Here is a 21,638-nt window from a genome sequence, read left to right on the forward strand (position 1 = left end):
TGTCATCTCTCGTGTATCAGGTTCGTTACCACAAGTGAGTGAATGAAGACGATAACTGTGGTTGCTCTCTGGAGGGGAAATGTGTGTGTGGATGTTGGGCTGTTCTTCACACATGGTTAACTTCAGCACTAGATCAAGCTCACTGCTGTCTCTTCTTTCCCATGTGTCTCTGCTGGAAGCAAACCATACACACACCGAGGCGGGGTTTTTCTCTTAAACTGAGCTATATGAAAAGAGCTTGTCTTCTTCTTCACTTTGAGCTGAATGTGGTATTTTTCTGAACTTGTATTGGGTGCCTGGGAAGGACACTGAACTCCAATTGCTCCCAGTGGCCTTAACGTTGATGTGTGAATGTGTATGATTGGGATCAGTTAATACTGAAGGGCACTTAAGCAGCCTCTGGCATCAGCTTGTGAAAGTGTGTGTGAATTGGTGAATGTATTGTAATAAAGTGTTTTGATTGGTCAGAAGACTAGAAAAGCCCTGTATACGTTCAGTCCAGTCCATATATCATGTATGTAATGATTTTATAAACTACTTTTTGTCAATAACTTTTCTGCACTCTTGTTAAGCACTTTGAACTGCAATTTAGTTTGTCTGAAAGGTGCTATATAAATAAAGTTTGATTGATTGATTGATGTGCTGAATGGGGTGGAAGTTTTTGATCGATGTCATTATGTGCTGCTCTGTAGGTTTCTCGATGACTTCTGTCATTCTTCTGTACTAAGTTGTAGTAGAGTCAGATTTTCTAAATCACTAAATGCATTTATGTTCACTTGATTGGATCCATTAAAGGGGACAAGGGATTTTAGCTGGGAAGATAGACTTGTCAAACTGTCTCATAACTGGACTGTCAGTGCAGCAAGAAGGTGAAGAAATTGTGGAAATTGGTGCAACATAGTCTGAGAAGTACCAGAACAAGGGCTGTGCTGTTACTCCCTTTTGGCCAAAGGGTTGAAATACTTCAACACTCAGAATGCACGGTGTTCATTGTCTTCCAAGGCCACTCCCAGGCCGTTTCCTATATTGGATAGCCTTGACCAGCGCTTCTGGTGGGTGATTAAAAAAAACACACAAAGCAGTTTTCCATGTGTTGAGCTGTCAGAGGACGTAAAAGTACCAAACAACTTTTGTTTGTTAAAATGACTCAGTGAAGTCACTGCCGCATAATGACTCCACTTCAGTTTGCATCGGTGCACTATTACTACAGCGACACCTTACAGCGGCTACTTGTTCTTCTGCACACCGTAATTCCTCCGCACTCTATTCTGGCTCATATTAGTAGTCCTGAATGTCTGACTCCAACACATTATCAAAATCCTTTTCCTCCACAGTAACACTGCTTTCTACCATGTTCTTTCAACGTGTGTTCGAACCAGCTAATCTCAGACATGACATTTTGATAGTTGCACCGCCCAGAGGCAGGCACAGGGAAAAATGTGGAAGTACAGGTGGAGGTAAAAATGACATCTGAAAAACTCCACCCGCTGAGTTTTGCTGGCACATGAAAAGGGAGCTTTCCATGCAGACAGTGAGGGGAGTGAAACGTCATTTACATAATACCTACATCAGAGTGACACGCGGCTGGTTGAAAATGTTCCCTTTAAGTTGTGGCGCTGTTTGGATTTTCATATCAAACATGTCTACCGATGTTTTTAAAACAGGCAGAACATTGGTCAAAGTTACTCCTAAACTCCACAAGCTCAGGCCGCAGGAGTCGTTTATTTCTTCCTGTCTAGCCGACATCCTCTATTTTCTTATTTCTATGATTAGACATCTCTGTCGGGAAGAGTACCACACAGATTGCAGTGATGCTCCGATTAACCCGCTGGATTATGTTTAATACGTTTTTTTGCAACCCTCTTCTTATGACGGACCCTCCAGTCCAACTTCAGATAGAAGAAGAGAAGTCTTTTAGAGACAAAGATGGTTTGGACTAAAAGGCTGTACACAGGGCTGGTAGGAGATTAGGGTAAGTCAGGCAGCAGCAGAGGGGTGCAAATATACATCTGAAAACAAGATTCTGCAAAAAAATGGATTCAGTTGTTATCGGTTTGTCCTTTTAGACCAGAGAAAGTCTTTTCATTGGTTTGGGAAGTCTGTTGAAGAACAACTAGCTGTTAGTTGTACTCTTGCAATAACTCTCCGTTATTATGCCCATGGACACGGCTTCCCTGAGTGGGGCTCATTCAAAATAACACATTTGAAACAAGTTTGAGCCTCTGAGTGACACATGAACAAACTGAAGGAAGCACTGTCCCGTCCACGCATACGCAGAGATTGACTTCACTCTCTGTTTCAGGAAGTCATTTCTCCATAACATATTTGCTTAGAGTATCTTTGACTTTTTTGCTGACAAGTTGACATATTATACCTTTAAGGCTGGAGAGAGTTCATAATAGGTCATTTTAAAAGATGCCCACAAAGCTCTAATTGGCTGACTTTGTAAGCAGCTGTTGGAAATATCTGGCAACACACGAGATGTAGGTGGCAATTCAGAGATTTCAAAGCAGGCTGTGAGTAGTGTACAGTGTGTTTATCTGAGCCACAACAGGATAAAAAGCAGCATAAAGCTGTGAGGAGCTGCAGAGTTTATGAGTGACACCTCACATTACCCTCAGTAATGAGATCAGCGCAGCTTTAACAAATGAGAACTGAGGACACTCGATCCATGTTTGCCTAGAGGTGTTTATACTGTAACCTCATATCCAGCGGCACAGCAACATAACCGATGCTGAGAGGAAAGGAAAAAGACATCAAGCTGTTAGAAATGGAAATAGAGCTTGATTGAAGCTGGGAATAAACATCGTGGCATTATGGGTAAGCGTGCTCTGATCAGAGAACAGATTACACCTCATGCGTTTTTTATTTCCCAGTACAGCAGTCGTAATAGATGCTTACTCCTGTGATCTCCTTTGTTGAGCATCACAACTTCATGTCATAGCACCACACAAGCTGACAAAAACAAAGAAAGACACAGAGTGTACCTCACTTTACAGCGCGACGGCAGGTCACTTGCAGCCATCCTGCATACTTGCCCTCAATAACGGTGTCTGCCTCCAGCATGAATAATGGACGATAATGTTGTCTCCTCACCCTTCTATGAATAATACATTTAAACTATATATCCAATTCTGCCTCTCTCTTTCTCTGTCCATTTCTTAGAGATGCCCAAGACGGAGGCCGGGGGAGACCCATGTGGTAAAGAGTGAATGAAAACAGGATAAAGAAGCAGAAGAGATCAGAAAAAGGAGGCCTCGGAGATGTGAGGAGGGAAGGACTTGAGGCTGGACAGAAACCAGAAGTGTAACAAGGAGGGGTAAGAACGTCCTGCAGGAAGAAAGAGAAAGACACTGGATTGAAAGTGAAAGAGAGGACTGAGGCAGGACAAAAGAACCCTCTTGAAAAGGTAGGAAGGGACAAAGAGGGGGAGAAGAAACACATCTGGATGGTCTCCACAGGGACGGCCAACCGGTTACCGCCCCTCCGAAGATGGCCTCCAACTTCAATGACATCGTCAAGCAGGGCTACGTTCGCATGCGCAGCCGCAAGCTGGGGGTGAGTGTGTGTTTGCATGCATCTGTGCACATCAACTGTGACCAATATGATGATTTTGAAAGACAGCTTTGATTTGCAGCTCATCAGACTGAAACGCCAGAGCATGTGTGATTTTCTAGATGGTTGCGAGGCAAATATTTTCTTTTAATGTTACACACGGTGTATTTTTAACAGTGCTCAAAGCTCCTTTGACATCCATCACATTTGACAGCCATTCAATTTAATCTCAGCTGTGAAGTACACATAATTATCCAATGATCCACTATTATGACAATGCATAAATCAGGAGTTTTTATAGCTTATAGGATCTTTTAAACTCTATGGATGATTAAACAGACCACTTCAGGTGACAGCAGGAGAAAGTGGTTTGCGTAACCTGTTTGAAATTGATTTTTTTTTTAATAACAAGAGCATAAATATCTAATGTTGAGGTTGAACATATTTAATACATATGAGGCGTTTAGAGAAACATAGAGTAATGACATCACAAAAAGAAAAAATATTAATATAGACATCTCAGGCCCAAAGTGTCTTCTTTCTTTTTTTTCCACCCGACGCTGTTCTCATTTCCACACCCAGGTATGGAGGACGAGATCTGACAGAAGTATAAATAAATAAATAAATAAATGTATAATTAAATACTGGAATAAATAGATAAAATAATTAATAAATAAATAAATAATTAAATAATTGAATGCATGAATAAATAAATAAAAACTGGTAAATAAATGGGACATAAATAATTAAATGTCTTAAATTTATTTCCACATTTATTTATTTCCACATTTATTTATTTATACATTTACTTATTTCCATATTTATTTATTTACACATTTATTTATTTATACATTTACTAATTTATACATTTATTTATTTATACATTTATGTGTCTGTATGCTAATGAGGTAGGAGGGACTAACATCAGTCTCATTCAAGGCTTCAATAGCAAATAAGCTGTTGCCCCTGTAAGGAGCACAGGTGGCTGCACCATTAACTTTTTAGTTTGTAGCACTGTATGTTTCTGCTATTAAGACAAGTTTTCAAACAGAAAAAAATTAATTCCACTCTGCTGTAACACAAACGGGGACGACACTGCAGCACTCCTGCTGCTCAGTTAAATATATTTCTACATTTAGTGATACATTTAAAATGAGTTTTTAATGAGACAGAGCGCTGAGAGGTGGCAAGCTTCTGATTTTCTTCATGCTCTCCACATGGGTGCTAGCTCCAGTGTTGGTTCTGTTTACAGTTATACAGGCAGAAACATATGCACAAACACATGCACTCACATGCTCCAATGCAGCAGACAGTTGGATTAATAACCTTCTTCTCCATAACTAAGATTTCCCCCATTAATACACACTGACTGGAGTTCACCTGTCATCACACTTTTTGTCACAGACCTGCTTTTTATTTATACCTCTGTGATTGTTTTTCCTTTTTAATCTAATATTGACATTCGAGGAGGTTCCTGGTTTGAATCCCCATCTGCCAGGAGCCTCTCTGTTCGGAGTCTGCATGTTCTCCCCGTGCATGTGTGAGTTCTCTACGGGTACTCCGGCTCCTCCCACAGTCCAAACACATGCTCGTTAGGTTAACTGCTGACTCTAAATTAGGTGAGAATGTGAGTGTGGCTGATTGTCTGTCTTTATATGTCAGCCCTGTGATTGGCTGTCGAAAAGTCCAGGGTGTAACCCCGCCTCTCGCCCAATGACAGCTGGGATCGGCTCCAGCTACCCTGCGACCCTGAACGGGAAAAGCAGTAAAGATAATAGATAGATATAAGTTGTCATCATTATTATGCTATCAGTATCATTTTAGCCAATGTACAAAGAACAGCCTCCTCCTGTTGTACAAAGATGAAGCCAAAATACCTTTTTGACAGGCGTCGGGCAGAGGCAGCCGTATTGATGTCACACCGCCTCCGATAATAAAAACACACATTTAACAAGCAGGTAAAACAGCAGAGATGCCTCAGTTACAGCCCACAGCAGAACAGATTCTCATCTCAGTTTGAAGCAGAAACTCTCGGTTATGGAAAGCTCGAGCACTCTTGTGTTGATTTTTTTTGTGACATTTCCTCTCATTCTTCTGCCTTCTCTCTGCTGATCTGGAGCCCACGGAGCTGTCAATCATGGCTTTTTACCTTCTGTGGCATCAGATACCCAAAAGAGAAAACATTTCTCAGAAAAAAAGAAGACGTGAACACTAATCACAGTGATGACGAATATCACAACAAACCTCCGTTTATGAATACATTTATTTTTGATTTTATAGAATGACATTCTGTTTACATAGAGAAGACGGGAACTGCAGCCAGTAAGTAAGGTGAGCTCTAAATCTTTTGGCTTCTCTCCAGGTGAGGTATTCTGCTGTCTATTCTATGATCAGTCTTCTACAGTTAAGACCTTTAAACTTGTTGATACCGGCTTGTTTAGGTTTGATTGTTCCAGTCACTTCAGTATTTATTGGAGGAATGTCGCTAAAGGTCCTAAGCATGCATATTTAGTTTGACTCATTGTTTAACACAATGAAAGTCTGCTCTGTGTAAGCTTCTGCCTGTGGCTTGAGCTGCACAGACTGCACCGGGGAATGCTAATTTGCGTGAGCGTGAGTCATGTTCAGGTTGCGTAGGCAGTGGAATTCAACTCGAGCATGAGTCATAATATGAAACGCGAATCAATTTGAGCCAGGTTCTGTTCACCAGCTCACTTCAAATAATGCTCTGCTCTCCGCTATCGCTGCTCACACAGCCCGAGAGAGAGCGGCGCCGTGCAGCTCTCTAAAGGAGGCTGATGAAATCCCACTTCAGCATGAGCTCAGTGCTAAGGATACTTCCCAAAATAAAGTTCCCTGCCCTGAAGTTTGAGCTCACTTAACGGCTTATGTATCGAAACAAGTCGGCCTGTGGGAAATAATGTTCTGGTTCTTTACTGCTTGACCTGATGTGAGCTTTCTGTTTATTCTTTGAGTGCCCAGTGTACAAATACGTGGGAGAGAAATAGAGAATGTGTGTGTTTTATCTCCGCTTTTACTGGCAGATGCAAACCTCATGTTTTGAGCGGATGTTTGGGAGTGTATGTGTGTGTGTGTGTGAGTGTGTGTGTGTGTGTCTGCATGCATACGTGTGGACCAGTAAAGACAAAATCAAAGAGTTTATTGTGTGTACAAGCACATATCTTAATAACTTGTTTGTTCACTGACAGATTAAAGTCAGTGGGGGAAAATCTGATTGATTTTGAACATCTGACAGAACACCACAGACTCCATGTGAGTCCTGCATCGGCTCATCACCAGGAACAACACGTACTTGTTGACAGAGTTTTTGTTTTCTACAATCTATTTTTAGCTCGTCCATGTCTTGAGTTCATCAGAGGAAAACTGTTGTGGACGACTTTATCGTCGTGTTTTTCGTTAAACAAAATGAACACTTGATATGACACTGAGTTATCATCTCCCTTTTCCCATTTCTTATTTCAGTTTCTTGGTACTTAATGCATTCAGGTGAATTGCAGGTGTTTCTTTTAAAATCAAACTACTACAGGTTAGAACTTCAGACAGAATGAGAGCATGACGTTCATAGAAAATGTTCTGATTTGCAAAGCTTGCATTGTTTTTGCTTCATACAACTCTGAAAACATTTAACACTGAGTTGATATTTACATAAAATTTGAGCTCAAAGGCAAATTAACTTCCTCTCTTTCTGTCTGTCTGAGTCTCTCTTTAAGGTTTTATTCTGTTTTGTTTTGAGCACTAACTGCTCCAGTTTCCTGTCCTCATGTCCCCCCCCTCTCTCACTCTATGACACTGCCCCTGTCATTTAATTGCTCTGTGTCTTCTCTTTCTCCCTCTGCGGTTTCTCTGCCCAGAGCACTGATTCCTCTCATCTCATTCTTCCTTTTCCGCCTCATTATCTGTATCCTTTCTCTGCGTTCACTCTATGTCATCTCTCTCTCTCTCTCTCTCTCTCTCTCTCTCTCTCTCTCTCTCTCTCTCTTTGCCCTTTTTCATTAACTCTCTTAATCCATCCTCTCTCTGTGCCTGTTTAGTAAGCATTCTGTCCATATGTCAGGATGTGAAGTATAAAGCAGAGATCGTGTGGCGTCAGTGGAATGCAGCCAGCAGGCTTTGTTCAATGAAAGCTGCTTTAATCGTGGATAAAGTGATGTTTATTTATTCTTAAGACTCATTAAAGAAGGTCAATATTTCAACTGTATTTTTTTCAGATTTTCCTTTTTGTTCCCCAGGGATTTACTTTTCAATTGAACCTTTATGCAGACAGTTTCTCTCATTCAGACATGGGGTTAATCTCACACAGGGGGGGGGGGATCATCTTTAGGGAGACCTGGTCAACTGATCATGAGGTCAAAGTTTTTCCAACATGGACTGAATGCACGATAAGGCAACACGCCTTAAGCACTGAGCCATGATCACCTGGTTACAGAAGTTTGAAAGAGAGACATGCGCTTACGTTTAGTTTTAACTCCTGAGGGAGTTATCTGGTTGGCATTGCTTCATTCTGTGTCTGCGGCTCAACCCTGCAGCTACATGTCCGATGTGTCCCTGGGCAGGACACTTAACCCCAATGTGCCTCGTAGGCGGCGTACTAATATGTATGAATGCGATTAGTGAATCCTGAAGGACACTTCACGTAGCAGCCTCTGCCATCAGTGTGTGGATGTGTAGGTGAGACCTGCGATGTGAAAGTGCTTTGAGTAGTAAGAAGACTAGATCAGCGCTATACAAGCTCAAGTCCATTTACTGTGTTGAAAGTTATTTACCGACTTTGTGTCTGTTGTTTGGTGCCGGGCAGTAGAACCCAGTGTGGGACTGGTTTCTTAATCCCACTGCCGCTCCACTCCTTCCTGCACCCCCAACATCTGTGTTCAATCCCGCCCACACAAATTCTGAACACTCAGTTGAAAGTTCAGACTACAAACCCTGCATTCAGTTAAAAGAATGGAAATATAAAAGTGATCACTTAAGTTACGCACCACACGAACAAATAATGTATTCCAGTCTGACGGTCTGTGAGTCAGATTCTTCTTGTCCCATTTGCACAGGAATGGCAGACACACAAAGCATCACGCTGTATGCCAATATATGTGCAGTACTTTGGCCTTTAACTTTAAACACTGATGTCTCAGCTAATGTCAGCTGTGACATAATGTGTCTGATTGTCTTGTTTTATATATGCAGAGAGAAGTGCTTATCTTTGATGACTTCGATCAGAGAGATAGGAGGAGCAGGTGTGTTGTCTCATCCCAGACGTGACAGATTTTTGCCCGTTGTTTATCAGAACTTTTCTCAATTGTTGCAACCAGACTGTAAATATTAATGAAGTGCCTGAGTGACATCACCCATCTGTTCCTGCAGGGGGCTACGGAGGCTGATCAGCAGCAGCCGCCATGTTAGAAATCCTGTCTCAGCCTAACTTTCAGTCAACCTAACAACAGGCTGAGAGACTAAGCTGAGGCGGCTTTTAAGCCACTTCACGCCCCCCTGTCAATCATGTCAGCTATACGCGCCTAACTATGAATAGCATGTATCGTTCATGACATCAAAACGGAGCCTTTCTCACCCCCGTACAGTGTGTGCCAGTGATGACAAAAACTATTCAGACCTATTTGGTTTTTTATTTATGCAGCCTTCTCCAGCATAAATAATATACATGTTTATTTCTGTAATTTAAATCATTTATTTAAATAAACATGTTTATTCATGCTGTAAAAATTGCATGTGACTTCCGGGGTTCCTGCAGCCAGCCTCAAGCGGACATTGGATGAACTGCAGGATTTTGCACTCCCGCATTGGCTTCATTTTTCAAGACCGGAGGTTGCCCTTTGGTTGCAACTAACAGAGTCGAGTTCTTGTCCATAATTATCAGTTACAAATGAGAGATGTGTCCAGATGTCAGAGATGCCTTGCTTTGTCTTAAAAAAAAAACCTTTAATCTTCTTTTACATGTCATTTGTTAATTCCATCATTGGAAGCACCAGCTATCCTGGACCAGTCTGCTCCCGCCCTCAGCAACATTAATACTGCTCGCTCTCAGGAGATTTGCATTGGGCCCTGTGGGACCCCTGGGATCCCAATGCCATTTCAGCCCTCTACTGGGCAGCTAGTGTAGATTTATGAGCCTGCTCCTCTAAAGGTCAGCGAGAGCAGTAAATAAATACAGTGAACTAACAACAGAGCAATAAGCTCAAGCTGCTTTAACGGCCCACAACAGCAAGTTTAAACTCAAGAGACAACATTGGTCCATTGATCTTACCCCCTAATATGACCCTTGGGATCATTTTCTAAATTAGAGCTTCGACTGATGGCAGACAGCACGTCCCAGTAAGCTGTTAATGTATGAGCTCCAACAGACTTTAGGCACCAAAACGATTATTATTTTTATGTCCAGCAGGGATAACTGAATAACTACAAAACAAAAATATGAGTTTTAATGAAATGCAACAAAATGAACCTGTACACATGTTTGTTTGTTAAGGACAGTCTCCTCCATAGAGGTGAAGGGAAGTGCAGGACAGTTGTGCTCCAAGATTCTTTGCACTGAGCATACGATAAGGCCCTTGAATTATTGAAGCATTTTTTTTCTTTAGAACGGTTGATGCAGTCATGTTAGGAAAGTATTGATGAATTCTTAATTGGCCTCAGGTTTCACTCTGTGAAACTTTGATACCCCGGAGGGTGAGCATGTGAAGTCAGTGAATTATCAAAGTAAAAAAGCCAGCAGAGGCACAGAGGTAGCGAGAAGGGCGGGATTACAAAGGGAGGTAAAAAAGAGGGCTATCTGAATTAGTCTCTGCCTCCTCAGGGCACGAAGAACTTACACAGCTGAGGTCCTGCTCGAGGCCGAGCACATAGACTCCCAGAGTCATGCTTAATTTATCTCAACAGCAACAACAAAGCCAGAGGAAAAAGCCGCAGACATGCAAAGTCTCAGCACACACTGACTTAAACTCACCTCAGCTGCACTGATGTACCTCCAGAGCCCGAACAGTCTTCTACTTCTGTATTACCACCGTCCCCTGACAATGATCCGCTGCATTGATGAGATTAATATTGATCAGTCAAACCCCCACACCCACCTTAACCAACCTCCTGCTGATTGAGCTCACAGTCGATGCACACAGAGGGTTAATAGGCCGATAGTCTTAAAGCATATGAGACCTGTTTGCTACATATGTCAATATGCTTAGCTTTGCCTTTCGGGTGAATGGAAATAAATGCTTATTTAGTTGTTTTTCTTCATTTCTGCAAGTGGCAGGAAAAGTCATTTCCACTCTTCAAATGCATCTGCACACTGAATAATTGGATGCACTCCAAATTAGGTTTAAGTCAGCTAAATACTTTTTAAGTCAGTGTGTATTTGAATATGGACAGAGTTGTCACAAGATAAATTACGACACATTACGAGAATAACCTGAATCATGCATGTTTTTACCAACCAAGCAAAATGTTCACCTCTATTTTATGATCCCAACACTAACATCGAAGGTTTCCTCCTCGACATATATAACATCAGAAACCGTTTAAATTATTCATTTAGACTATGAGACAACCATCCTAACCCACGAGTCCTGGAAGAGTCTAACAGTTGGCATTCATCAACTTGGGCCGTTTTCTCGTGTACACACTGGAGGACTGCTCCAGATATTCTCCTGACCTGGCTGTTCACATGATGCTCCTCACAGCGGGAGACTATCCCTGTCAGACAGGAAGGGGGGTGGGGGGGGGGGCGAGGGTTCTCCTGAGGTAAGATGTGAACTTAAAAAAACAACGTGGAAGTAGCAGACGGAGAAACAGAGTCGGTTATAGGACGCTATAATGAGAATATTTGTCTTTATATCGATGCTATGTGTGGTTAAACAGAATCACACTATCAACAAAAGAGCGGAGAACAACATACTGAGGAACAGAAAACGTAATGCAGCCGTTTAGTTTAGTGTACAGAGATCGTAGCGGTCGTGTGCTTACAGTCTATGCATCGTGCAGCAGTCACAGTATATAAACTTCACTCCCCCTCCTATTGGCTCGAGGTGAATTCTCCGGAGAATATCCTGCTGCGTTCTAACATCGGCACACTCAGACCTGCTGCGGAAGAAATACAAGGGGTCTGGCAGGAGAAAAAGTCTGCTGTTTGCATTCACACATACAGCCTGCTTCCAAAGTTCCTAAGGCGCTCTGCGGAAATGGGATAGACGCCATTCTCTACCTTTTGAAATTATTAGTATAAGATCTAATTTGAAACGTATATTTTGAGGTGAAAAAGTGACATATTGTTGCTTTAAGAAGCGGAATGAAACTTAAGAACAAACAATTAAACAGTTTAGAACAACAAGCAGAGTTAATCAACATTTAGACTGGCTGTGACCCGATCCCCAGCTCCTGCAGCAACATGTCCGATGTAGCCTTTGTCAAGACACTTAACCCCGAATTGCGCCGCCCACGTCTTTGGCGTATGAATGGGATGAGTTACTTCTGATGGTCTCACTACATAACAACCTCTTTCATCAGTGTGTGAATGTGTAGGTGTGACCTGCGGTGTAAAAGCGCTTTGAGTAGTCAGAAGACTAGAAAGTGCTATACAAGCTCAAGTCCATTCACCATTTAATTGAGGGAGCCACAGAGTTGGATGATTCTTTTCAGTATTTATAACTGTAAGTGACCACTGTCATATCACACATGGTCATTTCATCAACTTTATTACACATATAAAGAGCGAATGTGACGCTTTAATCCAACAATGAGTTTTATTTTATATAAACTATAGCCATACCTCTCTACTGTCTTCCATTTCTTTCTATTTAGTCTAACAGATAACTATGTAAAAGGTTCTGTAAGCAGCCCTCTGAGACTAGCAGGTCAGCTTTGCACTGTGGAGCCGGAGCTTCCTGATCTCACATTCAGCTTCACCTCTCTTCCCCTCTCGCTGACTGCAGGCGCTCTGACCTTCCTGCTCCTCCACGTATAATGTCCTCCTCTGCCTTCTTCAAACACCGCTTCATGCTTCTCCACCCTCTGGTGCTGCTTTTCATAGTTTTTTTAGAAACATTGGCATCACGAGGTAAATCCAGACAGACGAAGCTGAACGTCATTAAAGCGAAGTGGCTTAGGGTTATTTGTTCTTTTTTAAGAAGTAGTCAAAGAGTAAAGCAAAATGTCGCCGTAATATCTCTAATAGAGATCTAATAGTTACTAATAAAGCCAGATAAAAAAAAAAAAATGTTGGCGTCTGAAGTAAACTCAAACAAAAAACTTCTGTTTTATTCAATTAAAAAAAACTCAGTCTGAAATCAAAGCAGGAAAAAGGATCTATCTTTATAAAAGTTTATACATAAAAAATATTTTACAAAAAATCATTGAAAACAATGTAAAGGAGTTGCGTCCTTGCATTCGCAGCAGCTTTTCTCCTGGATCCCTAACCCTGAAAAGATGTTATTAAATGAGTACTTAGACATAATGGGAAATGGCCTTGAGCGTATATAGAGCTTTAGATAGTCTTCTGACTACTCAGTGAACTTGTACACACCTACACATTCACACCCTGATGGGAGCGGTTGTTACAGTATGTAGTGAGACCATCAGAAGAAACTAATCTCATACATAGCCGTTTATGTCAACGTAGCAGCAGGAGTTAAGGTAAGTGTCTTGCCCAAGGACACATCAGACATGTTGCTGCAGGAGCTGGGGATCGAACCTTCGACCTTTCGGTTGAGAGACTACGACTCCACCAACTGAGACAAAATGTCGATCACTGCTTCTCTTCAGACTGTTTTCACTTGTTTTCTGTCATTATTGTGCTAAGTTAGCATTGCTTTCTAGATGGATTAGACATAAGAGCGAGCATGTAGACACACACACACACACACTCACACACACACACACACACTCACACACACACACACAACACTTCTTCTGAACGTGCACTTTGGCACCAAACTGGGTGAGAATGAGCAGAAGAAAACAGCTTTATGTAGTGTTGTCGCTTTCCACATCACAGCAAAACGAGTAACCTCATCTAGCTTAACAACCTAAGTAGGTATACAAAGGTGCTGTTGCTGCCTAGTCTTCATCACTACCTTCTTTCAGATGTTTGCAGGAGAAGTTACAGTAAAGGTAGTACTGTTGAGTTGCAGGGTATTAAATACAGTAGATCCAATTCAGCTCAAAATAAGAAATAATTAGTATTGGTGTCAAAAAAACAAAAACAAAGATTTTTTTAAAATCCCCCAAAACTGTATTTAAAAGTTTAGTATTGCCCATCACTGAATCACAGCGAGGAGGTGAGCAGGTCAGGGAGCAGGATTGTTTTTGGGCTCTTTACGGCTGTATTGTTTAGAGAAAGTGGGCACTCTTCACCCAGCTGCCAGCCAATAAAGAACAGACCCCCCCCCCCCCCCGGTGTTCCTCAAGTTTTTCACCAAGTATTTGCGAGCGCTGTGAGCTCAGAAACACAAAAACAGCTGAGGCAGAGGGCGTTTATCACCCAGGCCGCCGCTTGCTGAAAACACTGAACTCCATTGGTTGTGCACAGTAAATAAGAGCTGCCAATGCAAAAAGAAAAACATCGGTGGACAGAAGCCTCAACGCCTAGTTTCTTCTGCAGAAACTTTTCCCAGGTGTTTTTGAAGTTTTGGATTTACTCAGTCTGCCATTTTTAAAGTTGATGAAATTACAAAGACTACATTATTAATTGCAGAGAGTAGTAGTGCTCATTACACATTTTCTACATTTTCCAGAATGTGAATTTGATTGATCCACTGAGACGCTGACATTTCCATCGGGTCTCTGAAAGCAGCATGTTCCAAATTAAAGTTTGTGAAGGGGAAAGATGGACTCATGAGATGTGATGAAGTAATGACTTCACAGCAGCCAGCACATCCAGAATTATTAGAACGTAATAAAAATGGGACTATAAAGTTGAGTATCATGTGTTGAATGCTTGCACACTGGGTTGTCAGCATCTCTGTGCTTTGGACCCTCTCTCGCCCACACACACACACACACACACACACTCTTTGCTCCCAGCTTTATTTGTCCTCCTACCTCCTCTCAGCAGCCTCCAGCCTGTGCCGGCTGCACTTCTGGCTGCTGAGTTGAACTCACTGAGAAAAGTTTATTTTATATTAAAGTGAAGTAGTTTGAATAGAGGTTTATATCTACAGGAACATACATAGGGTTAAACCTTCTATGGAGATAGGCAGCACCAGTCATTTTACCAAGAGCCACAAAAGGCTGACAAACACAATAAGACGGCATTATACTCTGTTTTAGTAAAATTCATTCTGTGCAAGTTTCTACAGTTCTGTGTTTTACAACCTGACCTTTGGGGGATCTCTGCCCTTTACTAATACAGCTGTCTAGGTAAATAAAATGGACCATGTCTTGTGTTTAAAGGCTTTATATGCGATTTTTTGATCCAGCAGGTGTCGCCCTTGAGCACCAGCATGAAACCAAAACAACTCGCGCTGCATTGTTGTGTTAGCATGCTAATGCTAGTGATCTTTATTATGCTGGTATCTTCACACTGCATGTAAATTTACCTGAAATGAGCGTGATCTAGAAACACAGTTAAGCAGTGAGTACAGTATGTTATTCTTCTTTTCTCTAGTCCCTCAATTAAACAACTTTTATACGCGAGGGGAGGAGTCAGCCGGCTGTCCGGGCGATGTAAACAAAGTGAAGATAGGACTCTGAAAACTCTGAAAACATCACAGACAGTGGGACTCGGGTGTTACACCCATTGTAGACAGTCATGACTCACAGAGTTATTTTCAGAGGATATACTTGATTTATATTATATTTAAGTGTGAAAAATCACACATAAAGCCTTTAAAGGTGAAATATATATGCTGGGTCTTCATCTAATTGGCCAAATGTTGGGAAAATAAAATACATTTTCTATTTTTATTTAAATGATCTGATTTAATATTATAAAATACAAATATTAGCTTTTATAGGAATTTATATGTCTGTTAATTCCGTCTGCAGATGTGACCATCACATCATCTCAGAGTGATTGCTCACCTCCATAATTCAGCTCCCTCCTCATTTTCCTGTGCACATTGGAGATGCTTCTGTGAACCGTGCATTAGCAGTGAGTCAGTGATGTGCAGCACATTTTGACCACAGGATGATATAGTTATGGGGGGGATGTTGAAATGACTCTGAATGGGTTTCCAACCTCCACATTGATAAGAGAAGCGCCCAGATGATCACTCAAAATCTTTATCTTGATAGCCGTTAGCGCTGACCTTGCTCGCTAAGATGAGGAGGACAAAGTCATCGCCCCAAAATAGCAGCTAGACCATCACGGAGCCATTGTTGCTGAACGGAGTCGAACACATGCCCCTCGTGTGGAGGCGTTAGGACGGAGCAGAGGTGTCAGTCTAAAGGTTATTGAAGCGGCTATAGGGTACGATAAGATCAGATCAAACTAAAACCAAGCCCGGGGGGACATTGGGAAGAGAAGGACACGGATCGATCAGCCGTGCTCAAAGCTGATTGCCTTGCCGGGAAAAGATTTGTCTAATCTGATAACAATAGGTCACCCTTGTTTGTGCAGCTCGCCTCCCTGTCTGGGAATTGAACCCCGGTGTCCTGGAGGAATGACAGGCATGTAGAAGCTGAGGGAGATGCTTTGTTTGCTTTGAAAACTACAATAGAGATGAAGCAGAGGAATCAGCCTTTATTAAACAAAGTGCAGTTTTCAGCACTCAGCAGTTAATGCATTACCGTCCGGGAACGTCATGCGAACACTTTGTTACTGTGATGAACATCGCTTTTTCCTTTTTAAGTTGTCAAATATCAGCATAGTCAGTGCACCAATGTGTGACAATGTGAGTGTCAGAACCTGCCCAGATGCTGTCTATGGGATGGGGCTCATGTGCACACGGGATGGGACATGGTAATGAGGTTTTTGAGGCACTTTTGATACCAGCTTGAAGGAGGAGTCCTCTACTGCCTCCCCTCTCAGCTTTCACAGCCAAACTTTTTAAAAACAAAACGGATAATTTGTTGGAACACCTGTTTTCTGTTGCCTATATCTCCAGTGATTGACACCTCTGGGTGATGCCGTCTAATATTCACATTACAATAACCTGATGCTCCCGTAGTGAGTCTGTACAGATATTTTCTGTTAAACCCTGTTTGTGCAAATTGGTGCCCAACGAGTGACCCAACCTTCATTTTTTATAGATATATCTTTCAGTGATTTAATCTTATGAAGGCGATAGTTTCAAACCATGGCCCTCGATGTCAGGATGAAGTGGCTCGTGAAGAATCAGATGTGTCAGATTGAGTGGTCTGTACCTGTTAATGTAGCAGATATTAAATCACTGTGTGTCTCTTTTTGCTTCTATCATTTTATCATAAATATATATGATAAGTATTTTCATAAGCTGGAACTCATACAGGAAGAAGAAATCTGCAAATTGTTTAAGTTTCTTTCTTTAGATTGGATCCCCTGAATCTTACATACTGGTCCCTTAAAGCTCCGGAAATTATTTTTTAAGAAAGCTCGTTAGTGGACCTCGTGATTTTTTGTGAAGTCTCTCTTCATAATGAGGACTTCTTTGTTATCTTACATCCTGGTACTTTAAAATAGAACATATTCCATTCTTATGACCAGTATGTTAACATTGTCATTATTATGTTGTCATGCTGACACTTCAGTACAAATGTCTAAGAAGTTATATTTGCCTGCTGAAATGGGATGACTTGATTGATTTCAGAAGAACACGCGCACGCACACACACACACACACACACACACACACACACACACACACACACACACACACACACACACACACACACACCTCTGTTTCTCCATGTCAGATAAACTGATAAAGAAATGCACACTCAGCAGGACAGTGATGCAGTGGCAGCAGGAAGGTTTGGACAATGTTTGAGGTGTGTGTGTGTGTGTGTGTGTGGGTGTGTGTGTGTGTGTGTGTGTGTGTGTGGGTGTGTGTGTGTGTGTGTGTGTGTGTGTGTGGGTGTGTGTGGGTGAGTGTGGGGGTGAGTTATTGCTCTCCCGGGAAACAGAAGTCACTCGGGAGTGAATTACCTGACCCTAATTCTCTAGTTCACTTTCTTTTTCTCCGTCTCCATCTTTATGTTCCACTTTCTCAAAAAGACGTTTCAGAACAGACGACCCACCTGCAGCTGCTCGTAGTCTCGGTTCGTTTGTTTTCCTTCTGCACCTGAGTTTGATTGCCCCTCCATCCATCACTACCATGCACATGTTTCAATGACATGTTTCAACACACAACCATTTCACAACTCGAGGTGTTGCCTGATCCAGAGTCTGTATCAAACATTTCACTAAATGAAAAAGGCATTACATCTTTTTGCTCCTGTCTAAGAATGCCTGCTTGACCTTTTATTGATATTTTTTACTTTACAGCAATATTATGAAGGAAAACCAAATTCTGCTCAACAGAGATGGCGCCCCAAATGATCCATTCAAAGTTTCCTGTCATCCAATTAACTTCCTGCTACATTCCCCATAAAACAATTTACACTTTCAGCCATTCAACAGGATGACAACCTAATGAATCAATTCTTAAAATAGTCAGACTCATGTTGGAGACTGTCTGGGCAAAATAGACGACTGTTAAAGGCTGAATATGTGATTTTTCACACTTAAATGTAGCAGAAATCAAGTATATCCTCTGAAAATACCCCTGTGAGTCATGACTGTCTACAATGAGTGTGACACCTGAGTCCCACTGTCTAAGACCATGTGTGAAACAGCCTCTTTATAGAATATACTTATATTTGAAGACAGCACAGAGGTGGGGTCACTTTGTCCCCCCCACTTACGCTTCTGTGACATTCATAGTGGAAAGACGTCACAGGGGCGTAAACATCAGTCTGAACAACAGTCATCCTCCTTCTTTATATAAACCTGTACATTAATTAGTTTGCTGAGACCTGTCTTAATATATTTATAACCAGTTCCATTTATCTGACAAAATATAGATGTAACATATGAATTAAACATAGTATACATTAACATGTTCATATATTTCCTACTAGCCTACTTATCTTTGAAAGTATAGCTCTGGCTCTTTTCTTCCACACTGACCTCTGTGTTCTTCCCGCTGTGCTGTGCAGTCTTTTATTCGTACACACACGTCGTATTGTTTCCTCTTCCCTTTGTTGTAGTCTCATTATCTCTCCGTGTTGTTCTGTCTCTTCCTCCCTCCCTCCCGCAGCTCTCCGCATTTCATTTGACAAAATGTAATGGGCTTTTTAATTGCGAGTCAGTTTACGACAGCTTCTCGTGTATTACCTTTTCTCTCTCTGCTCTCAGTTTGTCAGTTAGCGTGTGTGTTTCCATGTGTGTGCATGTGAGTCTGTGTGTAGGTGTGTTTGTGCGTGTAATGCAATTACAGCTTATTGTGGATTGTAAGCACTGCTAAACTGCTAATTTAGCTGGCTGTGGTTCACTCTTGTTTTTCCACCCAAACAATTACATGAACAGTATGATGTGCATGATGAAATCAAAGAGCGGCTTCAGGAGAGAAGGACGTCTTACGCACAAACTTTAATTGAAGCTCACCTGACAGTAACCTTATCTTCAATTTGTCAAATTTTCCATATTTCACTTTAGGATATTTTCTTCCAGTTCCAGAGATGTTATTAAGTTTCCAAGAAATCATTAGAAAATCATTCATTTCCAGGTGATGGTTAAGGGACGACACGGTCCGCTGCGGGCGGATGAGGAGAAAGGACCTCTGTTTCTCCTTTTTATTGTTTAATATCTAATTCTATAGTAAATAAACATAAAGCTTTTCATTAAAATATTTTAAATTATTCTGGTAATAAAAAGAAATCTCCCATTGACAGGTGTTGCAAATTAGCATTTTGCTAAAAACACTCAGAGCAGTGCATCTGGGACAGCACCAATGTTCATGTCAAATAAACAAATGAATCAATAAATATAATGTACTCAAAAATCTATATCAAGCCAAAGTCTTTGGACCCTGTGTGGCTGCTGGTCACTTCTACCCTGACTGCAGTGAAAGGCTTAAAAGGAAACATCAACTGGCTTCATGTTGGGACAAACTGTGAGGACCCTCTGCATGCGCTCTCTTTCTTTATCTGAATCATTCTTTCTTCTATGTTCCAGCTTACCTCCCTCCCTGTGTGCTTCCTTCCTGCTTCCTTCATCATATGTTTGGATGAAGGCAAGCCGTCAAACCATCTCATTAAATTCAATCTTTCATCACTGCAGACTTCGTTCCCCTGCTGTAATCAATATTCATGTATTTACGAGTGTTAAATAAAAACATGTGAGATGTAGTTCCCCTCTCGGATGGAGACATCTTAATATCTTTCATCTCATATTTTTTGCTCTCCTATCTGCTTTGTTTCCAGCTGGAGCAGGCATCAGTTTCCTGGGGAAAAGATCTAATAACCTGCCGTACATTACCTGCACACTAGCAAACAGCAGAGAGACAAATGTGGAGACTAGCTGGTGAACACAGGGGAACATTTAGCAGCTTAAGAGGCAGATATTTCCCAGAGGAGCTGGTGGAGACTAAAATAGAGCAAAGCTACATGTAGAGGGAGATAACCTACACTCATCAGGTTTACAGAAACACAATTCCTATTAAATGTTGATGTTGCTTGTGTCTGCTGGTTGTCGAAAAGGCTCCATCAATTGTTAACTATATAAAGACCAAGTGCATTAAAGTCGAGTTCACTTTGTATCGCTTGAAGGTGTCTCATTGTCACTCTGGTTTTCCAGCTAACAACACAAAGATGTCTAAAAGCTGCTGTGTGGAGGGACGCACATCCAACCAGAAGTACAACCCGGAGCTAAATGTTTAAACAGCCGAACAGAAAAACTGAACTTTTAAGCCACAGATTAAATACAACTAAAGAAGACTTGAGGCATGAGCAGGAACTATGAGACACACTCGGTCATGAAATCACACAAAGCTCCTCCAGTCTAAATGTTGAAGTGTCCATCAGCAAGACACTGAACCCCGAGTTGCTCCCGAAGGAAAACACAATTAATGATGAGCAGTTGGGACTTCAATATGTTTGAAACATGTAATGTAAATGCACTTTGGGAAGTTGGAGGTCAGAATATTTTACTAGTTTAAGAACTAATTTTCCTGTCGATAAAACACAAAATATATATATTTTTTTATTTTAAAGATTTATTTTTGGGCTTTTGTGCCTTTAATGAAGAGGTAGGACAGTGGATAGAGTTGGAACTCAGGAAGAGAGAGAGTAGGGAATGTCATGCGGGAAAGGAGCCACAGGCTGGACTTGAACCTGGGCCTCCTGCTTTGAGGACTATAGCCTCCATACATGTGGCGCGACCACTGCGCAAAATTAAAATTCAGTCAAGTGGACTAGTTAAAAGTTCAGTAAACACTTAAATCAAATTGAGCACAATTTATTAAACAACGGCTACATGGGAGCACAGCGTCATCCGCTAAATAAAGACAATTTGGTTTGCAGAGTGTGGCTAACAGCAAATGTATCACTTGCAAATGTGACTGCACATTAGTAATAATAATCAGCCAACAACCTTTAGTGAGTACCTCATTCCACATCAGTTGTGAGTCAAAGTCATTGTGACAAGTAATGCCTTTTTTACTGCCTTACTGTAAGCCCTCCTTGCAGGTAAACATCCACATAGCAGACAAACCGCTCCACACTACGAGGTGCCATTAGATCACTGTGCTGGTTTAAAGCTGGGTAGTAGAGCAGCAGGCAGAATTGCAGTAGCCATTAACAGGAGCTACAGCCCCATCTACTGGCAGGTGGCTGTGTTGCAGCTTAGACACAACATATAACCAGAGCTGTTTCACATAAGAACTCCTGCTCTGGATTATTCTCCTGACCTGGCTGTTCATATATGCACCTCTATCCCTGTCCGACGAGGGTGGGGTCTCATAATGAGTTTAAAAAAGACACAGAAGTAGCGGACAAAGCAACAGAGTCGATACAACAGAGATGCTATAATGAGAATATTTATTGGCTCGATGTGAATTCTCCGGATAATATCCTGCTGCGTTCTCACATCAGCTCATTCAGACT

The 21,638-nt window shown here is 41.5% G+C and overlaps 2 protein-coding genes across 2 annotated transcripts in view; one reads left to right on the forward strand and one right to left on the reverse strand.

Moving 5' to 3' along the window:
- The window catches only part of dok4 (docking protein 4), a 72,485-nt gene that overhangs the window by 31,282 nt on the left and 19,565 nt on the right, over positions 1–21,638 (forward strand). The window contains exon 2 of the mRNA XM_065952526.1: positions 3,166–3,558. Within this exon, the coding sequence (XP_065808598.1) occupies positions 3,493–3,558 (66 nt within the window). The 5' untranslated portion in view covers positions 3,166–3,492. The remainder of the gene's footprint in view (positions 1–3,165; positions 3,559–21,638) is intronic.
- Positions 8,386–21,638, reverse strand: part of LOC110005219 (low choriolytic enzyme-like) — a 208,211-nt gene continuing 194,958 nt past the window's right edge. Inside the window, exon 9 of the mRNA XM_065952528.1 lies at positions 8,386–8,398. Coding sequence (XP_065808600.1) covers positions 8,397–8,398 — 2 coding nt within the window. The 3' untranslated portion in view covers positions 8,386–8,396. The remainder of the gene's footprint in view (positions 8,399–21,638) is intronic.

Source organism: Labrus bergylta, chromosome 3, assembly GCF_963930695.1.
Source record: "Labrus bergylta chromosome 3, fLabBer1.1, whole genome shotgun sequence".
In the NCBI taxonomy this organism is placed as follows: Eukaryota; Metazoa; Chordata; class Actinopteri; order Labriformes; family Labridae; genus Labrus; species Labrus bergylta.